This window comes from Mesoplodon mirus (assembly GCF_964341445.2).
Source record: "Mesoplodon mirus genome assembly, chromosome: X".
In the NCBI taxonomy this organism is placed as follows: domain Eukaryota; kingdom Metazoa; phylum Chordata; class Mammalia; order Artiodactyla; family Ziphiidae; genus Mesoplodon; species Mesoplodon mirus.
In genome coordinates this window covers 48436132-48453284 of record NC_138981.1, presented here as the reverse complement: position 1 = coordinate 48453284, position 17153 = coordinate 48436132, and the positions used below count along the sequence as shown (strand labels likewise).

The following is a 17153-nucleotide window of genomic DNA, read 5'->3' as shown; positions in this document are numbered from 1 at the left end:
TTACTTCATTTTGTCTAAGAAGTAGGAGGCAGGGTCATTTGCTGAGAGAGAAGAGGAAGGCAGTGTGGGGGGGTCAGAGATTTGAAATAGCCATTGTGGATAATGGTGGAGAGAACTGAGCAGGGAAATACAGGAGAATTGTCAGGCAGCATGACCCAGATTTTTTTAAATAGACTTTATTTTTTAGAGTAGTTTTAGGTTCCCAGCCAAATTGAGTGGAAGGTACAGAGGTTTCCCATATGCCTCCTGCCCCCACATGCATAGCCTCCCCCATTAACAACATCCCCCACCACCAGAGTGGTACATTTGTTAAAGTAGATGAACCTACATTGACACATGATTATCACCCCAAATCCATAGTTTACATCAGGATTTACTCTTGGTGTTATACATTCTATGGGTTTGGGCAAATATATAATAACTTGTACCCACCATTACATCATTTTAGTAGCAGAATAGTTTCACTGCTCTAAAACTTCTCTGTGCTCCGCCTGTTCATCTCTCTTCCCCCCCAATCCCTGATGACCACTGATCTTTTTACTGTCCCCATAGTTTTGCCTTTTCCAGAATGTCATGTAGTTGGAATCATATAATATGTAGCCTGACTGGCTTCTTTCAAAGTTTCTTTCATGTCTTTTCATGGCTTGATAGCTCTTTTTTTTTAGTGCTGAATAATATTCCATTGTCTGGACGTACCACAGTTTATCCATTCACCTACTGAAGGACATCTTGGTTGCATCCAAATTTTGGCAATTATGAATAAAGTTGCTATAAACATCTGTGTGCACGTTGTTATGTGGACATAGTTTTCAATTACTTTGAGTAAATGGCAGAGAGCACAATTGCTGGGTTGTATGGTAAGAGTATGTTCAGTTTTGTAAGAAACTGCCAAACTGTATTCCAAAGGGGCTGTTTTTTGCATTCCCACCTGCAAAGAATGAGAGTTCCTGTCGCTCCACCTCCTGGCCAGCATTTGGTGTTGTCAGTGTTCTGGATTTTTGGTTATTCTGATAGGTGTATAGTAATATCTCATTGTTTTAATTTGCATTGTCCTATTGATAAAGGATGTGGAGCACCTTTTCATGTGCTTATTTGCCATCTGTATATCTTCTTTGGTAAGGTGTCTGCTCAGATCTTTTGCCCATTTTTTAATCAGGTTGTTCATTTTCTTATTGTTGAGTTTTAAGAGTTCTTTGTATATTTTGGATAACAGCCCTTTATCAGATATGTCCTTTGCAAATATTTACTTCCAGTCTTTGGCTTGTCTTTTCATTCTCTTGACAATGCCTTTCACAGAACGGGTTTTTAATTTTAATGAAGTCCAGCTTATCAGTTCTCATTTTTCATGGATTGTGCCTGTGGTGTTCCATCTAAAAAGTCATTGCCAAACCCAAGGTTATCTAGATTTTCTCCTATGTTGTCTTCTAGGAGTTTTATAGTTTTGCATTTTATATTTAGGTCTGTGATCCATTTTGAGTTCTTTTTTGTGAAGGATATAAGGTCTGTGTCTAATTCCATTTGTTTGCATGTCCAGTTGTTCCAGCACCATTTGTTGAAAAGACCGTCTTTGCTCCATTGTGTTACCTTCGCTCCTTTGTCAAAGACCAATTGACTATATTTCTGTTGATCTATTTCTGGGCTCTCTTTCCTGTTCTATTGATCTGTTTATTCTTTCATCAATACCACACTGTCTTGAGTACTGTAGCTTTATAGTAAGTCTTCAAGTCGGGTAGCATCAGTCCTCCAACTTTGTTCTTCTCCTTCAATATTGTGTTGGTTTTTCTGTGACTCAGATATTTTGGACAGTGTGAATTTATTGTGGCACCAATCCAATGGATGATTTTTCTCTAGCCATGTCCAATGGTCCAATGTTATATAGTTGGATTGAGCCAGGGTTGGGATTTGCACGTGGGAGTAATGTAAAGGCAGTGGGGCAAGTGAGTTGAAGCTATCTGTAAGAGAATGGTTGAAGTGAGGAATGATGAAACCTATGAACTAGATAGGGAAGAACGCTGAAGGCAACAGTAGTTGAATAGGTGAAAAGTAGGATCAAGGGATTTTGAGGGCAAAGAACAGGTGTAATGAATGAGAGCTGGATGGATGTACTTGTGGTCAGAGTGTGATGTATGCATTTCATATTCCAGAGGTGAAGCAGTTGCAAGTGTTGACAAGGTCTGGGGGATGGCCATGAGAGTTGGTAGCTGAAATAGGAGTGGAGGCAGCAGACTCTGAAGATGAGAAGGTCAATGAGCTAGGAGGCTGGGATATTAGGCCTTTATATCCATAATTATGCCACATGGGAGGCTGGCAGGACTTGGGATGAAGAGGAATATGTGAGCAGGTTCTTCCGTGAGTGAAGAGGGTATGTTGGGGAGATAAGTAGCTGATAGTGAAGAGGTATGTTGGGGAGATGAGTAGCTGATAGTGAAGAGGAGTGGGAAGAGCTATTGTTGGATGATACGAAACTCAGAGGAATAGGAGATCTTACACAAGGATAGAGGAGAGATGATCTCAGAGTCTCACTGGAAAGTGAGGGGGATGTTCACCCCCAGCCCAGCCCTGAGTTACAAGGGTCTGGGAGAATGTACAGCTTCTACCTGACCGGGTTCTAACACAGTGCTTCTTAGACTTTCTGAGGTGAAGGACCCAGGGTATTTTGGTTTTTTTTTTTTTTTTTAATTTCCAATTCATAATAGACCAATCCTTTTATAAAATAAAATGTCCTCAATTTATTGATGTGCAACAGGTTTACAGGGTTAGCAGTCAGGAAGGTGGTGGGGTCCTGATCCTAGGAAGTCAGTCTTGGTCGAAATGGTTGGAGCTCTGCCTTATTTTTATGCTCCCTGTTCTCTGTGGCTGACCAAAGATTTTAGATCTTAGCCAGAAGTTTTTTGGAGGGATGCCGATGACTTCTTTGGTGAGGAAGGCTTTAAATTTTGTGAGATTACCAGCTCACATACATGCAAACTTAGATTTTCAAAATTAAATAAATCTTTCTCAGACATTACAGTATGAAATAAATAACACATGTTCATTGTAGAAAATTAGAAAATACATATAAGAGAAAAATGGTTACCATAATCCTTCACTCAGAGAGAACCACTGTTGACCATAAAATACTATTTTCATTCCTTTTCATTTAATAAAGTAAATAGCTCAATAAAGTTTAAATGTTTGATTTTATGTTGAAATAATATTTTAGATATATTGGTTAATAAAATATTAAATTATTATTAAACTTAATTTCACCTGTTTCTTTTTACCTTTTTAATGTGGCTATTAGAACATTTAAAATTACATATTTAACTCACATTATATTTCTACTGGACAGCATTGCTCTAGAGGCTCTTCCAGCTTTGACCATTCTGAGTCTTAATGAAGCTTTATTGTCTGTACATTTTTAGCTCTGTCATAATTATTGTAGACCATTTGGTCCAATAGAACTTTTTGCATTGACAAAAAAGTTTGATAATCTGCCCAATATGGTAACCACGTGTGGCTACTAAGCACTTGAAATGTAGCTAGTGTGATGGAGGAACTGCATCTAAAATTTTACTTAATTGTGTACTGAACAGCACAGTTCTAGACCTTACGAAAAGTAAAATTTCCACAAACCTTGGCTGATTTTCTCTTTTCTAGTTGTGTTGGTGTTGAAGAGGAGAAGGCTGCTGACATTGACCTCTACCACTGCCCCAATTGTGAGGTCTTACATGGACCCTCCATCAGTAAGTAGATCTTGGGGTTTTTAAGAGAAGGCAGTCCAGAGGAGAGACAAAGCAAAGGAAGCTTGGAAGGAAAATTGCCTTTTCGTGAGTGCTTCAGATTTGTCTCCCTTGGGAAATAGCAGAAGCCTGTGTAGGCCCTGCAGGCCAGCAGCTGCTCCACTGAGAGGGCAGAAATGCAGAGTTTCACCTCCCTCCCTTACTTAGGGATTCCCCAGAGGAAGCACCTATCCTCACCAAGAGCTTTCCTGAGACTGTGACGGCCTCCTTGACTCCAGATGATCCAAGGGGTTGTTAGATTGGAAGAGAAGCAGGATCTGCTGAGGCGTTTGCTCTTGGAACCATAGCTTGTAGCCATTTTGACTGACAGTGTCTTGTCTTTTACTGGCTTAGTGAAAAAACGCCGTGTATCTTCAAAAGGCCATGATACACACAAGGGGAAGCCAGTGAAGACGGGAAGCCCTACGTTCATTCGAGAGCTTCGGAGTAGGACCTTTGACAGGTGAGGACCCTGTACTCCAAGGGCCAGTGAATGCCAGGGCTCTGGGAAGCTGGGGCCCATCTCTTCCCAGCTTTCCCACTGGCTGTCGCACTGGGTACCTCCACCATCTGGGGATGTCTGCAGGGCTCTGTGAGTTCCCTCTGGGGAGGGATCTTCTGTTTTAGTCAGTTTCTGAGAAACATTGCTAGAGTTTCATTTGATGTGCAGAGTACATTAAGGTCCACTTGTAGAAACTTTTGGTAGATAGGCAGTTTTTGCCTCAGTCAGGGGAAGATATTTACATGCACCCAGGGAATGCTATAACTAGAAGGAGTCATAAAAATCAGAAAGTTTAATTCTCTCATTGTAGAGAAGACGAAACTCTTCAGAAAAAAAATTTTTTTGAGTAGTCATGTATTTCTTTTAAAATCAAGAAAAAAATTTTTTCTTTTAGAAAATTAAGATGGGCTTATTAAATAAATTACTTGAATTGAGCAAAAATAACGTTAGAAAAATTAATGAATAAAGCATTCTCTTTTGCTTAGTTTTTAATTCATTTGACCTTTTCCAGCTTTCCTGTAATTGAAGTATTATTTAGGATTATAAGTGTTTCTTCAACTTAATAATTTTTGTTTTATTTATTTAAAGGCAGTGAGTCTCCTTTCTACCCCAGACCCCTCAGGTCCCTTCTCCAGAGTCAACCAATTTCTTGTGCATTCTTTCAGAAATAGTTTTTGCTTATACAAACATATATGTGTGTGTGTGTGTGTGTGTGTGTGTGTGTGTGTGTGTGTGTGTGTGTCCCCTTTTTTATTAAAAAACACAAACAGAAACACTTATTTTCCTACATCTTGCTTTTTTTAAAATCTAAATTATGTAGATCAATCCTAACAGCATATACAGATGATCTTCATTCTTTTTCATGGATGTTTAGTACTCCACTGTATGGATGTATAATTTATTTAACCAGTCCTCTGTTGATGAACATTTAAATCAATTCTGGTATTTTGCTATTAGAAAAAAAAATGCGCAGTGAATGTCTTTGTACTTAGGTTTTTGCATATGTGGGTGAGTATATGTGTAGATTTACTACCTGAAAGTGAAATTGCTAGGTCAAAGGGTATGTGCTTTAAAAATGTTTATAAATATTGCCAGATTGTTTTCAAAGTGGCCACACTATTTCATACTCCCACTAGACAATGTGTGAGGGTACATGTTTCCCTATATCCTGGCCAACACTGTTTATTATCAAACTTTTTTGCCTTTCTGATAAGATAAAAAATGAGATTTAATTGTTTCCACTTGGATTTCTTTAGTTATGAAGGAAGCATATCTATTATCATACATTTATAAGTCATCTTTATTTCTCTGTTAACTGCCTTCTCAACATTGTTTAACAGTTTTTCTGTTGGGTTACTGCCTATTTCAGACAGATTTGTAATAGCTTTCCTTGCAGAAAATTTTAATTTTTACATAAATTTACTTATTACTATTTATAATGATTACTGGGCCTTGTCTCTCTGATTATTTTTCTACTACTCTATGGCTTTATTTTTTCTAATTTGATCTTTGTTCCATCTAGAATTACTTAAAAAGTGAGATAGACTTTGATCTTAGTATTTTTCCAGATGTTTGTCCCAACACAACTTGTCAAATAGCCAGTCTTTTCTCCAGCATGATCTTAAGAAAACCCAAAACTCCTGTTTTCTAGTTAACTAAGTATGTGTGTCAAGAGAGTGGCTGTAAAAATTGTTTTTGTTTTTTAAATCAGTCTTTTCTCTTTATTTGCCAGTGTTTAAAATGGGGTAGTGCTGCTCTGGGTTAGAGTAATTTAGCTAGACTTGTCAGATATGTCTTTTCTTCCTGGGCAGGCTGTTGAGTGATTTCTTCCTTTGTCATCTAGAGAAGAGCACCATATTGACAGGCTATCCTGGATTTAGCTTCCCGCCTCTGCCAGTGACCTGGCTTCTTGCCTTCTATAGGTCATTTCTTCCCTGGCAGGTGAAGTTTATGCCACTCATTAGTTGCCAGCCAACATTAGGTCCCCTCAGGAAGACCCCACCCCTTGGGTGAGTGACAGCATCCAGTGAGGCCTTCAGTAGCAGGGCCTCTAGGGTTCAGGCTTTCTCTCATGTGGCCCACAGCTCAGATGAAGTGATTCTGAAGCCCACTGGAAGTCAGCTGACCGTGGAATTCCTGGAAGAGAATAGCTTCAGTGTGCCCATCCTGGTCTTGAAGAAGGATGGATTGGGGATGACACTGCCCTCACCATCATTCACTGTGAGGGATGTGGAACACTATGTTGGTAAGCACCACAGACCCTCTTAACTGTGACATTGTTCACTCCCATCAAAACGTATGACCCTTCCCCTCCAGTCTACGTTGTGCATTTCCTTTCTAGCCATCTTGGGAATTTGAGGTGAAGTGCCTTGCCCCAAGTCATTCTTAGGCAAAGCTAGAACCAAAATCCTAGCCTACCCTTCCTTTTCCTCCTAACACACCACAAAATCCAAGGCTGAGCCCCATCTTTTACCTGGGGAATTCCAAGGATTGTTATGGCCTCTCTGTCCTCTGTTGAGATGAGAAAGCCTTTGACTTTTGCCCTCACATGCTAGTTGTGTTCTGGACATGAGTTTTGGGGGATAGGAAGAGAAGTGAGGAAGCAGGGCCCAGGCAGGTGGATAGTACTGTGAGTGAGACACTCTCCTTAGACCTATGTGCCAGGTCCAGGCAGTTCTGTTGCCCTAGCAAGCCTGGACCTGGCACATAGGTCTAAGGAGAGTGTGAAGAATACCTACCCCCACTTCCCATTTATGCACGTACAAATACAGTGAGAAGTTTTCAGTGTAAGTTCATTTTAGGGACTGGTTAGAGGACGTGAGAGTCTTCTCTGATCCCTGGGACTTGGTGCAGAATCCATCTCTTTACTCCAGGTTCTGACAAAGAGATTGATGTGATTGATGTGACCCGCCAGGCCGACTGCAAGATGAAGCTTGGTGATTTTGTGAAATATTATTATAGCGGGAAGAGGGAGAAAGTCCTCAATGTCATTAGTTTGGAATTCTCTGATACCAGGTAAGAGGGAAAGGGGTAAGTAAAAAGCCTCACAAAGTGCCTAGGACTTGTGATATACTGAGTGTGTATTAGTGTTCCTTTCCCTTCTTCCTGGTGGTTTCTTCCTTTGGGATGAGGAGCTGGTTTATACTTTCTAGGGTAGCTGCTCACATTATAACAACCAAATCATATTTCTCCTTTACAGTTTCTAGCATAGGATAGATTATACAGTAGCTATTTTAATTAATTTTTGTTTCCTTCAAGATTTAGGACAGCGTTCTTAGACCTTTTTTTGGTGTTTAGATTGTGGCATGGTCACTGTTTAACTCCCAGGATAGGTCCTCTGTCCCAGGTAAACACTTCTTTACCTGGAACTGAGCCCTGAGAGGTTTCTCTAATTGTTCCTCATAAAGAAGACACTACAACATGGGGACAGTAAAATACTGTTAAACACCATGTGCCAAGTGAGTGGGCCCGGGTGTGGAGATTCTGAGCATTTAGTGGAGGAAATGATCACCTTTGACTGGGGAAGGCTGTGGAGCTGGGACTTGGCAATTCCAGAGCTGAGTGGAATGAGGATGCTGACTGGACTTACAAAAATGTGTCCTATGTGCTCTTTGGGATTCTGTGGAGAGAACTTCTTTCTCTTATCTGAGTCTCACTGGGATGGGGGGCATTTTATTCAGGCTTCAACCTTCAATTCCCAATCAGCTGACATCTGCTCTCCATGCCTTCCTTGATAGGCTTTCTAACCTTGTGGAGACACCCAAGATTGTTCGGAAGCTCTCATGGGTGGAGAACTTGTGGCCAGAGGAGTGTATCTTTGAGAGGCCCAATGTGCAGAAGTACTGCCTCATGAGCGTGCGGGATAGCTATACAGACTTTCACATTGACTTTGGTGGCACCTCGGTCTGGTACCATGTGCTCAAGGTAAGAATGGCTATGGCTTCTGAAGACAGCCAGGCCTTGGGCCTCCCTGTTTGTTTCAGGTGGCAGCATAAAGACAGGCTGCTAAGGCCTACCTGCGTCCCAGATTCTATTTGGGTGACATTTCCACATAACTGCTCTATCAGGGTTGGGTACTGAGTGGATATGCCATATAAACTGTCTCTACTTTACAGTTTTGATGGTTAACTTATTTTTTTTAATAACAGCAGATGCCTAAGGTTTTCTCTGACTGTTATCTTAATTGAACCAATCTGTACTCCTACCGCTGTGTATGGAAATGGCCATATTTACTGCAGAAATTTCTGGTAACATGAGAAATTCCCTCTCCCCTCCAAGTTTACTGAGTTATAATTTGTATACTGTAACATTCATCTGTTTTAAGTGTATAGTTTGATGATTTTTGGCAATTGTATAAATAGTTGCATGACTGCCACCACCATCAAGATAGAGCACGTATGAGATGTTTTTTTTTAATGTCAGCCTTTCTATAGTTTCCCTTTTAGTGGTCGTTACAATTTTATAATTAGCGTATTGATTGTCAATGACTATAAAGGATTTTTGAGGTCTGGAAAACAAATTTCTTAAGTAAGTTTTATTGTTTTCCACCACTGTTCATGCTATTTAGCTTTCTTATCAGAAACGCCAAGGAAAGAGCAGAAAACTTGGATATGGCTCTTGTCCAAATGATCACAAATCCTGAACTAGTTGTTTTCATTGGTTTATCATGAAGAAATTGGAGTGTGTAAATGAAAGTGCTATTATGCAAATGTTAGATTTAACTTTTTTATTTTTAAATAGTTTCTTTTTCATAGAAAAATTGCAAAAATAATAGGAAGATTTCCTGTGTGCCCTTCACTCAGATTCCCATGTTACTATTTTATTATACTCTCTTTCTCTGAAGCAAACATAATAAAATGGTTTTACATAAATATTTTTTCTGAAACACCTGAGAGTAGTTGCAGACAAGGTGTCCCTTTATCTCGTAATAATTCAGTGTGTATTTCTTAAAAACAAGGGTATTCTCTTATATAACCACAGTATAGTTATCAAAATCAGAAAATTAATATTTTTTTTTTTTTTTTTTTTCGGTACGCGGGCCTCTCACTGTTGTGGCCTCTCCCGTTGCGGAGCACAGGCTCCGGACGCGCAGGCTCAGCGGCCATGGCTCACGGGCCCAGCCGCTCCGCGGCATATGGGATCCTCCCAGACCGGGGCACGAACCCGTATCCCCTGCATCGGCAGGCGGACTCTCAACCACTGCGCCACCAGGGAGGCCCCAGAAAATTAATATTGATATAATACTGTTATCTAATCAACGGATCTGATTCAAATTTCTCTAATTGTACAGTAGATAATTTCTAGTAGATAATTTTCTACATTGAAATGTATTATGAAATATTGGTTAAACTAATCAAACTATGGGTTGGGGATATTTTTGTGCTAGTGGGTTTTTTTCTTTTCTACCAAATTATCTATCTGGTGATTATCCAGGCAAAACATAGTTAGGAAATAATATGTTCTTCCAACAGATAATCACCCAACATATAATCTTACAGAAGTCCTTGGGTGATTACTGAACTTTTAAACTTTTATTATTTTTGATTGCAGGTGTGAGAAGGAACACTCTCTGTAAATGGCATTTAAAGGCAAATTCAATTTTCTTCTCATTAGTAATGTGGCCTTAAATTCTCCTAGGGCTAGTAATATTGATCTACTCATCTATAGAGGCCATTTTTCATTTGGCATTGCATCTAAAATAGGAGCCTTTGGTGTACATTTGTCTTAAGTTGACAATTTTGTTTGAAATGCCCTTTCCTTTCCAAATTGTTTTTGTCAGTTTTATAGAAGCTTAAAAGTACAAAGTGCAAAAGGACTTTTGAAGTTTTCCAAATATATATATATAAATGATCCTTGGACAGAAGGAATTCTAGCATACTACATGGTCTTGGAACATGAGAGAGAGAATATTCTTTTGGAGACTCCCAGAAGACTTCTCTGGAAACCCTTGATATTTTTGACATGTCAATCTTTCTTTGTTTCAGGGTGAGAAGATCTTCTACCTGATCCGCCCAACAAATGCCAACCTGACTCTCTTTGAGTGCTGGAGCAGCTCCTCTAACCAGAATGAGATGTTCTTTGGGGACCAGGTGGACAAGTGCTACAAGTGTTCTGTGAAGCAAGGACAGACACTTTTCATTCCTACAGGTCTTCCCTGGTCTCCTCTGGGAGGGTTTGAGGAAGGTGGGAAGAGGAAGAGAGCTTGTGGCACTGGAACCAACCCCTTCCCATAATGTGTTGATCTGATTATGTGAGATATCCCTCCCATATCAGTTGAAGGCTCAGAAGTGGACATCAAGAAAATTCTAGTGGTGGCCAGTGGGCAGTGTGGTTTCTTGGGGAGGTCCAGGAGGAAGTTGATAGGCTCCTTTGCACTGGACTGATGTCAATTTGGTGGACAGATAGAAAACAGGACTCTCAGCCCCGTGACTCTAGAGATAGTGACTGAGAGACTGGCATTGTAGACTCTAAGTCAGAATGACCTGGGTGGGGGTAGGTTTTTTTTTCCCCAAAACAAAAAATGCCTAGGCTTCACCCCTAAAATTATAAATTCGTTGGTCTGGGGTGGGGTCTGAGTGTATTTATTTTGAAAGAGTCCCCATAGTTGTCTCAATTTGGGGAAAGTTGACATCTTTAGTATGTTGAATCTTCCATGAACATATATGTCTTTCCATTGATTTAGGTTTTTCTTGACTTTCTAATTTCTTAATTCCTTGATTTCAGAATTAGTGTTAAATTTTCTCAGAATGTTCAATAGAATTCTCTACTGCAGCCACATGGACCTGGAGATTTCCTTTTTGGGAAATTTTTAATTAACATTCAATTTCTTTAAACCTGTATTAGGCTATTCAAATTATCTGTTTCATATTGAGTGAATTGTAAGTTTGTGCTTTTCGAGCAATTGGTCCATCTTATCTAAGTTGTCAAATTTATGTGTGTAGAGATAGTATTTCTTTATTATTCTTTTGATATCTTCCAAGTCTCTAGTGCTACCCTGTGTTTCATTCCTGATGTTAGTAATTTGTGCCTTCTCTTTTATTCTATGTTAGTCTTAATGGAAGTTTGTCAGTTTTGTTGAACTTTTTAAAGAATCACTTTTTGTTTCATTGATTTTTCTCTGTTGTCTTTCTGTTTGCAATTTAATTGATTTCTGCTTTTATCTTTGTTTTTCCTTCTTTCTGCTTGCTTTGGGCTTATTTTGCTCTCCTTTTCCCAATCTTGAGATGAGAGCTTAGATTATTGATTTCAGACTTTTCTTCTTTTTTAAAATAAATTTATTTTATTTATTTATTTTTGGCTGCATTGGGTCTTCATTGCTGCGGATGGGCTTTCTCTAGTTGTGGCGAGTGGGGGCTACTCCATTGTGGTGCACAGGCTTTTCATCACGGTGGCTTCTCTTGTTGCGGAGCACGGGCTCTAGGTGCGCGGGCTTCAGTAGTTGTAGCACGTGGGCCCAGTAGTTGTGGCTTGTGGGCTGTAGAGCACAGGCTCCATAGTTGTGGCGCATGGGCTTAGTTGCTCCACGGTATGTGGGATCTTCCTGGACCAGGGCTCGAACCTGTGTCCCCTCCATTGGCAGGTGGTTTCTTAACTACTGCACCACCAGGGAAGCCCTTTTCTTCTTTTTTTTAATATAAACATTTAGTGCTATAAATTCCCCCCTCAGCACTGATGTAGCTGTGTCACATATTTTGATATGTTATATCTTCATTTTGTTAAATGTGCTTTAAAAAAATTGAGATATAGTGCACATACCATAAAAATTACCATGTTAAAGGGTACAATTCAGTTTTTAAAAAAATATTCATGAAGTTGTACAAACATCACCACTATCTAATACCAGAAAGTTTTCATCACTTCAAAAAGAAACCCTGTACCTATTAGCAGTCACTCCCCATTCCTTCTTTCCCCTCAGCCCCTGTCAACCACTTCTGTACTTTTCTCTGTGTATGAATTTGCCTTTTCTGAATATTTTATGTAAATGGAATCATGCAATATGTGGTCTTTTATGTCTGGCTTCTTTCACCCAACATAATATTTTCAAGGTTCATCCATGTTATCATACTTCATTCTTTAAATAGCTGAATAATAATTCCATTGTATGGATGTACCATATTTTGTTTATCCATTCATCATTTTATAGACATTTGGGTTATTTTCACTTTTTGCCTATTATGAATAGTGTTGCTATGAACATTCATGTACAAGTTATTGTGTTAACATATATTTTCAGTTCTCTTGGGTATATCTACCTAGGAGAGAAATTGCTGAGTCATATATATGGCAACTCTGTGTTTAACTTCTTGAGGAATTGCCAGACTGTTTTCTAAAGCAGCTGCATTTTCCACCAACGATTTATGAGGGTCTCAATTTTTCCACATCCTCCCCAACACTTGTTTTTGCCTGTCTTTATGATTATAACCATCCTAGTGGGTGTGAAGTTGTAGCTCATTGAGATTTTAATTTGTGCTTCTCTAATGGCTATTGATTTTGAACATCTTTCCATGCACTTATTGGATGTTTATATATCTTTTTTTGAAGAAATATCTATTCAAAACTTCTGCCCATTCTTTTTATTTATTTATTTACTTGATTGTGCCAGGTCTTAGTTGAGGCAAGCAGGCTCCTTAGTTGCAGCTCACCGGCTCCTTAGTTGCGGCACACGAGCTCCTTAGTTGTGGCATGTGAACTCTCAGTTGCGGCATGCATGTGACATCTAGTTCCCTGAGCAGGGATCAAACCCAGGACCCCTGCATTGGGAGTGTGGAGTCTTATCCCCTGTGCCACCAGGGAAGTCCCTGCCCATTCTTTAATTAGGTGATTTGTCTTTCTATTGTTGAGTTGTAAGAATTCTTTATATATTTTGGTTTAGACCTTTATCAGATGTATGATTTGCAAATACTTTCTCTCATTCTGGAGGTTGTCTTTTCACTTTCTTGATGTTGTTCTGTGAAGCCCAAGAGTCCAGTTTATCTGTTTTTTTCTTTGCTTGTGCTTTTGGTGTCATATCTAAGAAACAATTGCCTAATTCAAGGTCATGAAGATTAATACCTGTGTTTCCTTCTGAGTTTTCTTTTTAGTTCTTACATTTATGTCTTTCATCCATTTCAAGTTAATTTTTGTATATGGTGTGAGATATGGGTCCAATTTCATTCTTTTGCATGTGGATGTCCAGATGTCCCAGAACAATTTGAAAAGACCATTCTTTCCCCCATTGAATTGTCTTGACACCTTTGTCAAAAATCAGTTGACCATAGGCCATGTATTGGTTTATTTCTGGACTTTAAATTCTGTTCCATTGATCTGTATGCCTGTCTTTATGACAGTATCACACTGTCTCAGTTATTGTACACTTGTAGTAAGTTTGAAATTGGGAAGTGTCAGCCTTCCTGGGCCCCTAGAATTTCCATATGAATTTTTCAGCTTCAGGTTTTATATAGATTTTTTTTTTTTTTTGTGGTACGCGGGCTTCTCACTGTTGTGGCCTCTCGTGTTGTGGAGCACAGGCTCCAGACGTGCAGGCTTAGCGGCCATGGCTCACGGGCCCAGCCGCTCCGTGGCACGTGGGATCCTCCCAGACCGGGGCACGAACCCATGTCCCCTGCACCGGCAGGCGGACTCTCAACCACTGCGCCACCAGGGAAGCCCTATATAGATTTTTTTTTAGTGTTTGCTCTAGTTTTATGTATATATGTATACATATATAGATATTTATGTATATATGTATACATATATAGATATATATGTATATGTACATAGACATAGACATATACACATATATCTGTATATGTACATATATAGATAAATATGTATATGTATATGTATATGTGTATATATGTATATATGTACATACAGATCTATATGTATATATTTATTTAATTAATTTTTTTACATCTTTATTAGAGTATAATTGCTTTACAATGGTGTGTTAGTTTCTGCTTTATAACAAAGTGAATCAGTTATACATATACATATGTTCCCATATCTCTTCCCTCTTGCGTCTCCCTCCCTCCCACCCTCCCTATCACACCCCTCCAGGCGGTCACAAAGCACCGAACTGATCTCCCTGTGCTACGCAGCTGCTTCCCACTAGCTATCTACCTTACGTTTGGTAGTGTGTATATGTCCATGCCTCTCTCTCGCTTTGTCACAGCTTACCCTTCCCCCTCCCCACATCCTCAAGTCCATTCTCTAGTAGGTCTGTGTCTTTATTCCTGTCTTACGCCTAGGTTCTTCATGACATTTTTTTCTTATATTCCATATATATGTGTTAGCATACGGTATTTGTCTTTCTCTTTCTGACTTACTTCACTCTGTATGACAGACTCTAGGTCTATCCACCTCATTACAAATAGCTCAATTTCCTTTCTTTTTATGGCTGAGTAATATTCCATAGTATATATGTGCCACATCTTCTTTATCCATTCATCCGATGATGGACACTTAGGTTGTTTCCATCTCTGGGCTATTGTAAATAGAGCTGCAATGAACATTTTGGTACATGGCTCTTTTTGAATGATGGTTTTCTCCGGGTATATGCCCAGTAGTGGGGTTGCTTGGTCATATGGTAGTTCTATTTGTAGTTCTTTAAGGAACCTCCGTACTGTTCTCCATAGTGGCTGTACGAACTCACATTCCCACCAGCAGTGCAAGAGTGTTCCCTTTTCTCCACACCCTCTCCAACATTTATTGTTTGTAGATTTTTTGATGATGGCCATTCTGGCCGGTGTGAGAGGATATCTCATTGTAGTTTTGATTTGCATTTCTCTAATGATTAATGATGTTGAGCATTCTTTCATGTGTTTGTTGGCAATCAGTATATCTTCTTTGTAGAAATGTCTATTTAGGTCTTCTGCCCATTTTTGGATTGGGTTGTTTGTTTCTTTGCTGTTGAGCTGCATGAGCTGCTTATAAATTTTGGAGATTAATCCTTTGTCAGTTGCTTCATTTGCAAATATTTTCTCCCATTCTGAGGGTTGTCTTTTGGTTTTGTTTACGGTTTCCTTTGCTGTGCAAAAGCTTTTAAGTTTCATTAGGTCCCATTTCTTTATTTTTGTCTTTATTTCCATTTCTCTAGGAGGTAGGTCAAAAAGCATCTTGCTGTGATTTATGTCATAGAGTGTTCTGCCTATGTTTTCCTCTAAGAGGTTGATAGTTTGTGGCCTTACAAGTAGGACTTTAATCCATTTTGAGCTTATTTTTGTGTATGGTGTTAGGGAGTGATGTAATCTCATACTTTTACATGTACCTGTCCAGTTTTCCCAGCACCACTTTGAAGAGGCTGTCCTTTCTCCACTGTACATTCCTGCCTCCTTTATCAAAGATAAGGTGACCATATATGCAGGGGTTTATCTGTGGGCTTTCTATACTGTTCCATTGATCTATCTTTCTGTTTTTGTGCCAGTACCATACTCTCTTGATTACTGTAGCTTTGTAGTATAGTCTGAAGTCAGGGAGCCTGATTCCTCCAGCTCCGTTTTTCATTCTCAAGATTGCTTTGGCTATTTGGGGTCTTTTGTGTTTCCATACAAATTGTGAAATTTTTTGTTCTAGTTCTGTGAAAAATGCCAGTGGTAGTTTGATAGGGATTGCATTGAATCTGTAGATTGCTTTGGGTAGTAGAGTCATTTTCACAGTGTTGATTCTTCCAATCCAAGAACATGGTATATCTCTCCGTCTATTTGTATCATCTTTAATTTCTTTCATCAGTGTCTTATAATTTTCTGCATATATGTGTATATTTATATATACATATATATCTATCTTATGACAGTCTACTAGTATTGACATTTTACAAGTTTGAAGAAAGAGTTGAAACCTTACCTCTTTTCACATCTCTTTACCCTTACCATATGTAATGTATTTGTCTTAAATATTTCCTCTGCATACATTAGAGCCATGTCACATAGTGTTTTAATTTTTGTTTCAGCTGTCAAACATAATTTAGAATACCCAAGAGCAGGAAAGTCTATTGTATTTACCTGTATTTTTACTCTTCCATTGTTCTTCCTTTCTGGTGTTCCAAGATTCCTTCTCTTATCATTTCCTCTCTGTTTAGAGTTTCAGGGTAGGTCTGCTGGCAACAGATTCTGTTAGTTTTCCTTCATCTGTAAATCTCTTGATTTCCCTTTCACTCCTGAAGGGTATTTTTGCTGGGTGTAGAAATCTGGGTCGATATTTTCTTTCAGCACTTGAATGTTGTGCTGCTTCCTTCTGGCTTCTGTGGTTTCTGATAAGATTTTGGCTACCCTTTAAATTGTTTTTCTCCCTGTATGTGTCATTTCTTGCTACTTCCAATATTTTTTCTTTTTTATTTAGTTTTCCAGCAGTTTGACTATAATGTGTCTTGGTGTGGATTTCTTTGGGTTTATACTGTATATGTTCATCGAGCTTCTTGAATGTGTAGGCTTATGTCTTTTGCCACATTAGTGAAATTTTTAGGTATTATTTCTTCAAATACTTTTTCATTCCCTCACTCTAACTTTTCTTCTGGGTCTTTGATTATATGAATATAACACATTTTGCTGTAGTCCCACAGGTTCCTGAGGGTTTTTTTTCTGTACCATTGCATGGTTCTTTATTTTTTTGTGTCTTTTTTTATTTTTACTGGCATATAGTTGATTTACAGTGATTCAGGTATACGGCAAAAAGAGACTCAGTTATATATATAGTATCTATCTTTTTTCAGATTATTTTCTATTATAGGTTATTACAAGATATTGAATATAGTTCCCTGTGCTATACAGTTGGTCCTTGTTGGGTTCCTGAGTTTATTTTTCTCTCAGTCTATTTCTTCTCTCTTGTTCATATTGGGTGCTTTCTATTGTTCTGTTTTCAAATTCTCTGATTCTTTTCTCCATTGTCTCCATTCTTCTGTTGAGTCCATTGTT

The 17153-nt window shown here is 38.9% G+C and overlaps 1 protein-coding gene across 4 annotated transcripts in view; it reads left to right on the top strand.

The window, feature by feature from the left end:
• PHF8 (PHD finger protein 8) overlaps positions 1 to 17153 on the top strand; it is a 91930-nt gene that overhangs the window by 24510 nt on the left and 50267 nt on the right. For all 4 annotated transcript variants that reach the window (XM_082609024.1, XM_082609023.1, XM_082609025.1 and 1 more), the window contains exons 3-8: positions 3640 to 3725; positions 4116 to 4224; positions 6348 to 6508; positions 7137 to 7278; positions 8001 to 8187; positions 10248 to 10410. In XM_082609024.1, the coding sequence (XP_082465150.1) occupies positions 3640 to 3725; positions 4116 to 4224; positions 6348 to 6508; positions 7137 to 7278; positions 8001 to 8187; positions 10248 to 10410 (848 nt within the window). The remainder of the gene's footprint in view (positions 1 to 3639; positions 3726 to 4115; positions 4225 to 6347; positions 6509 to 7136; positions 7279 to 8000; positions 8188 to 10247; positions 10411 to 17153) is intronic.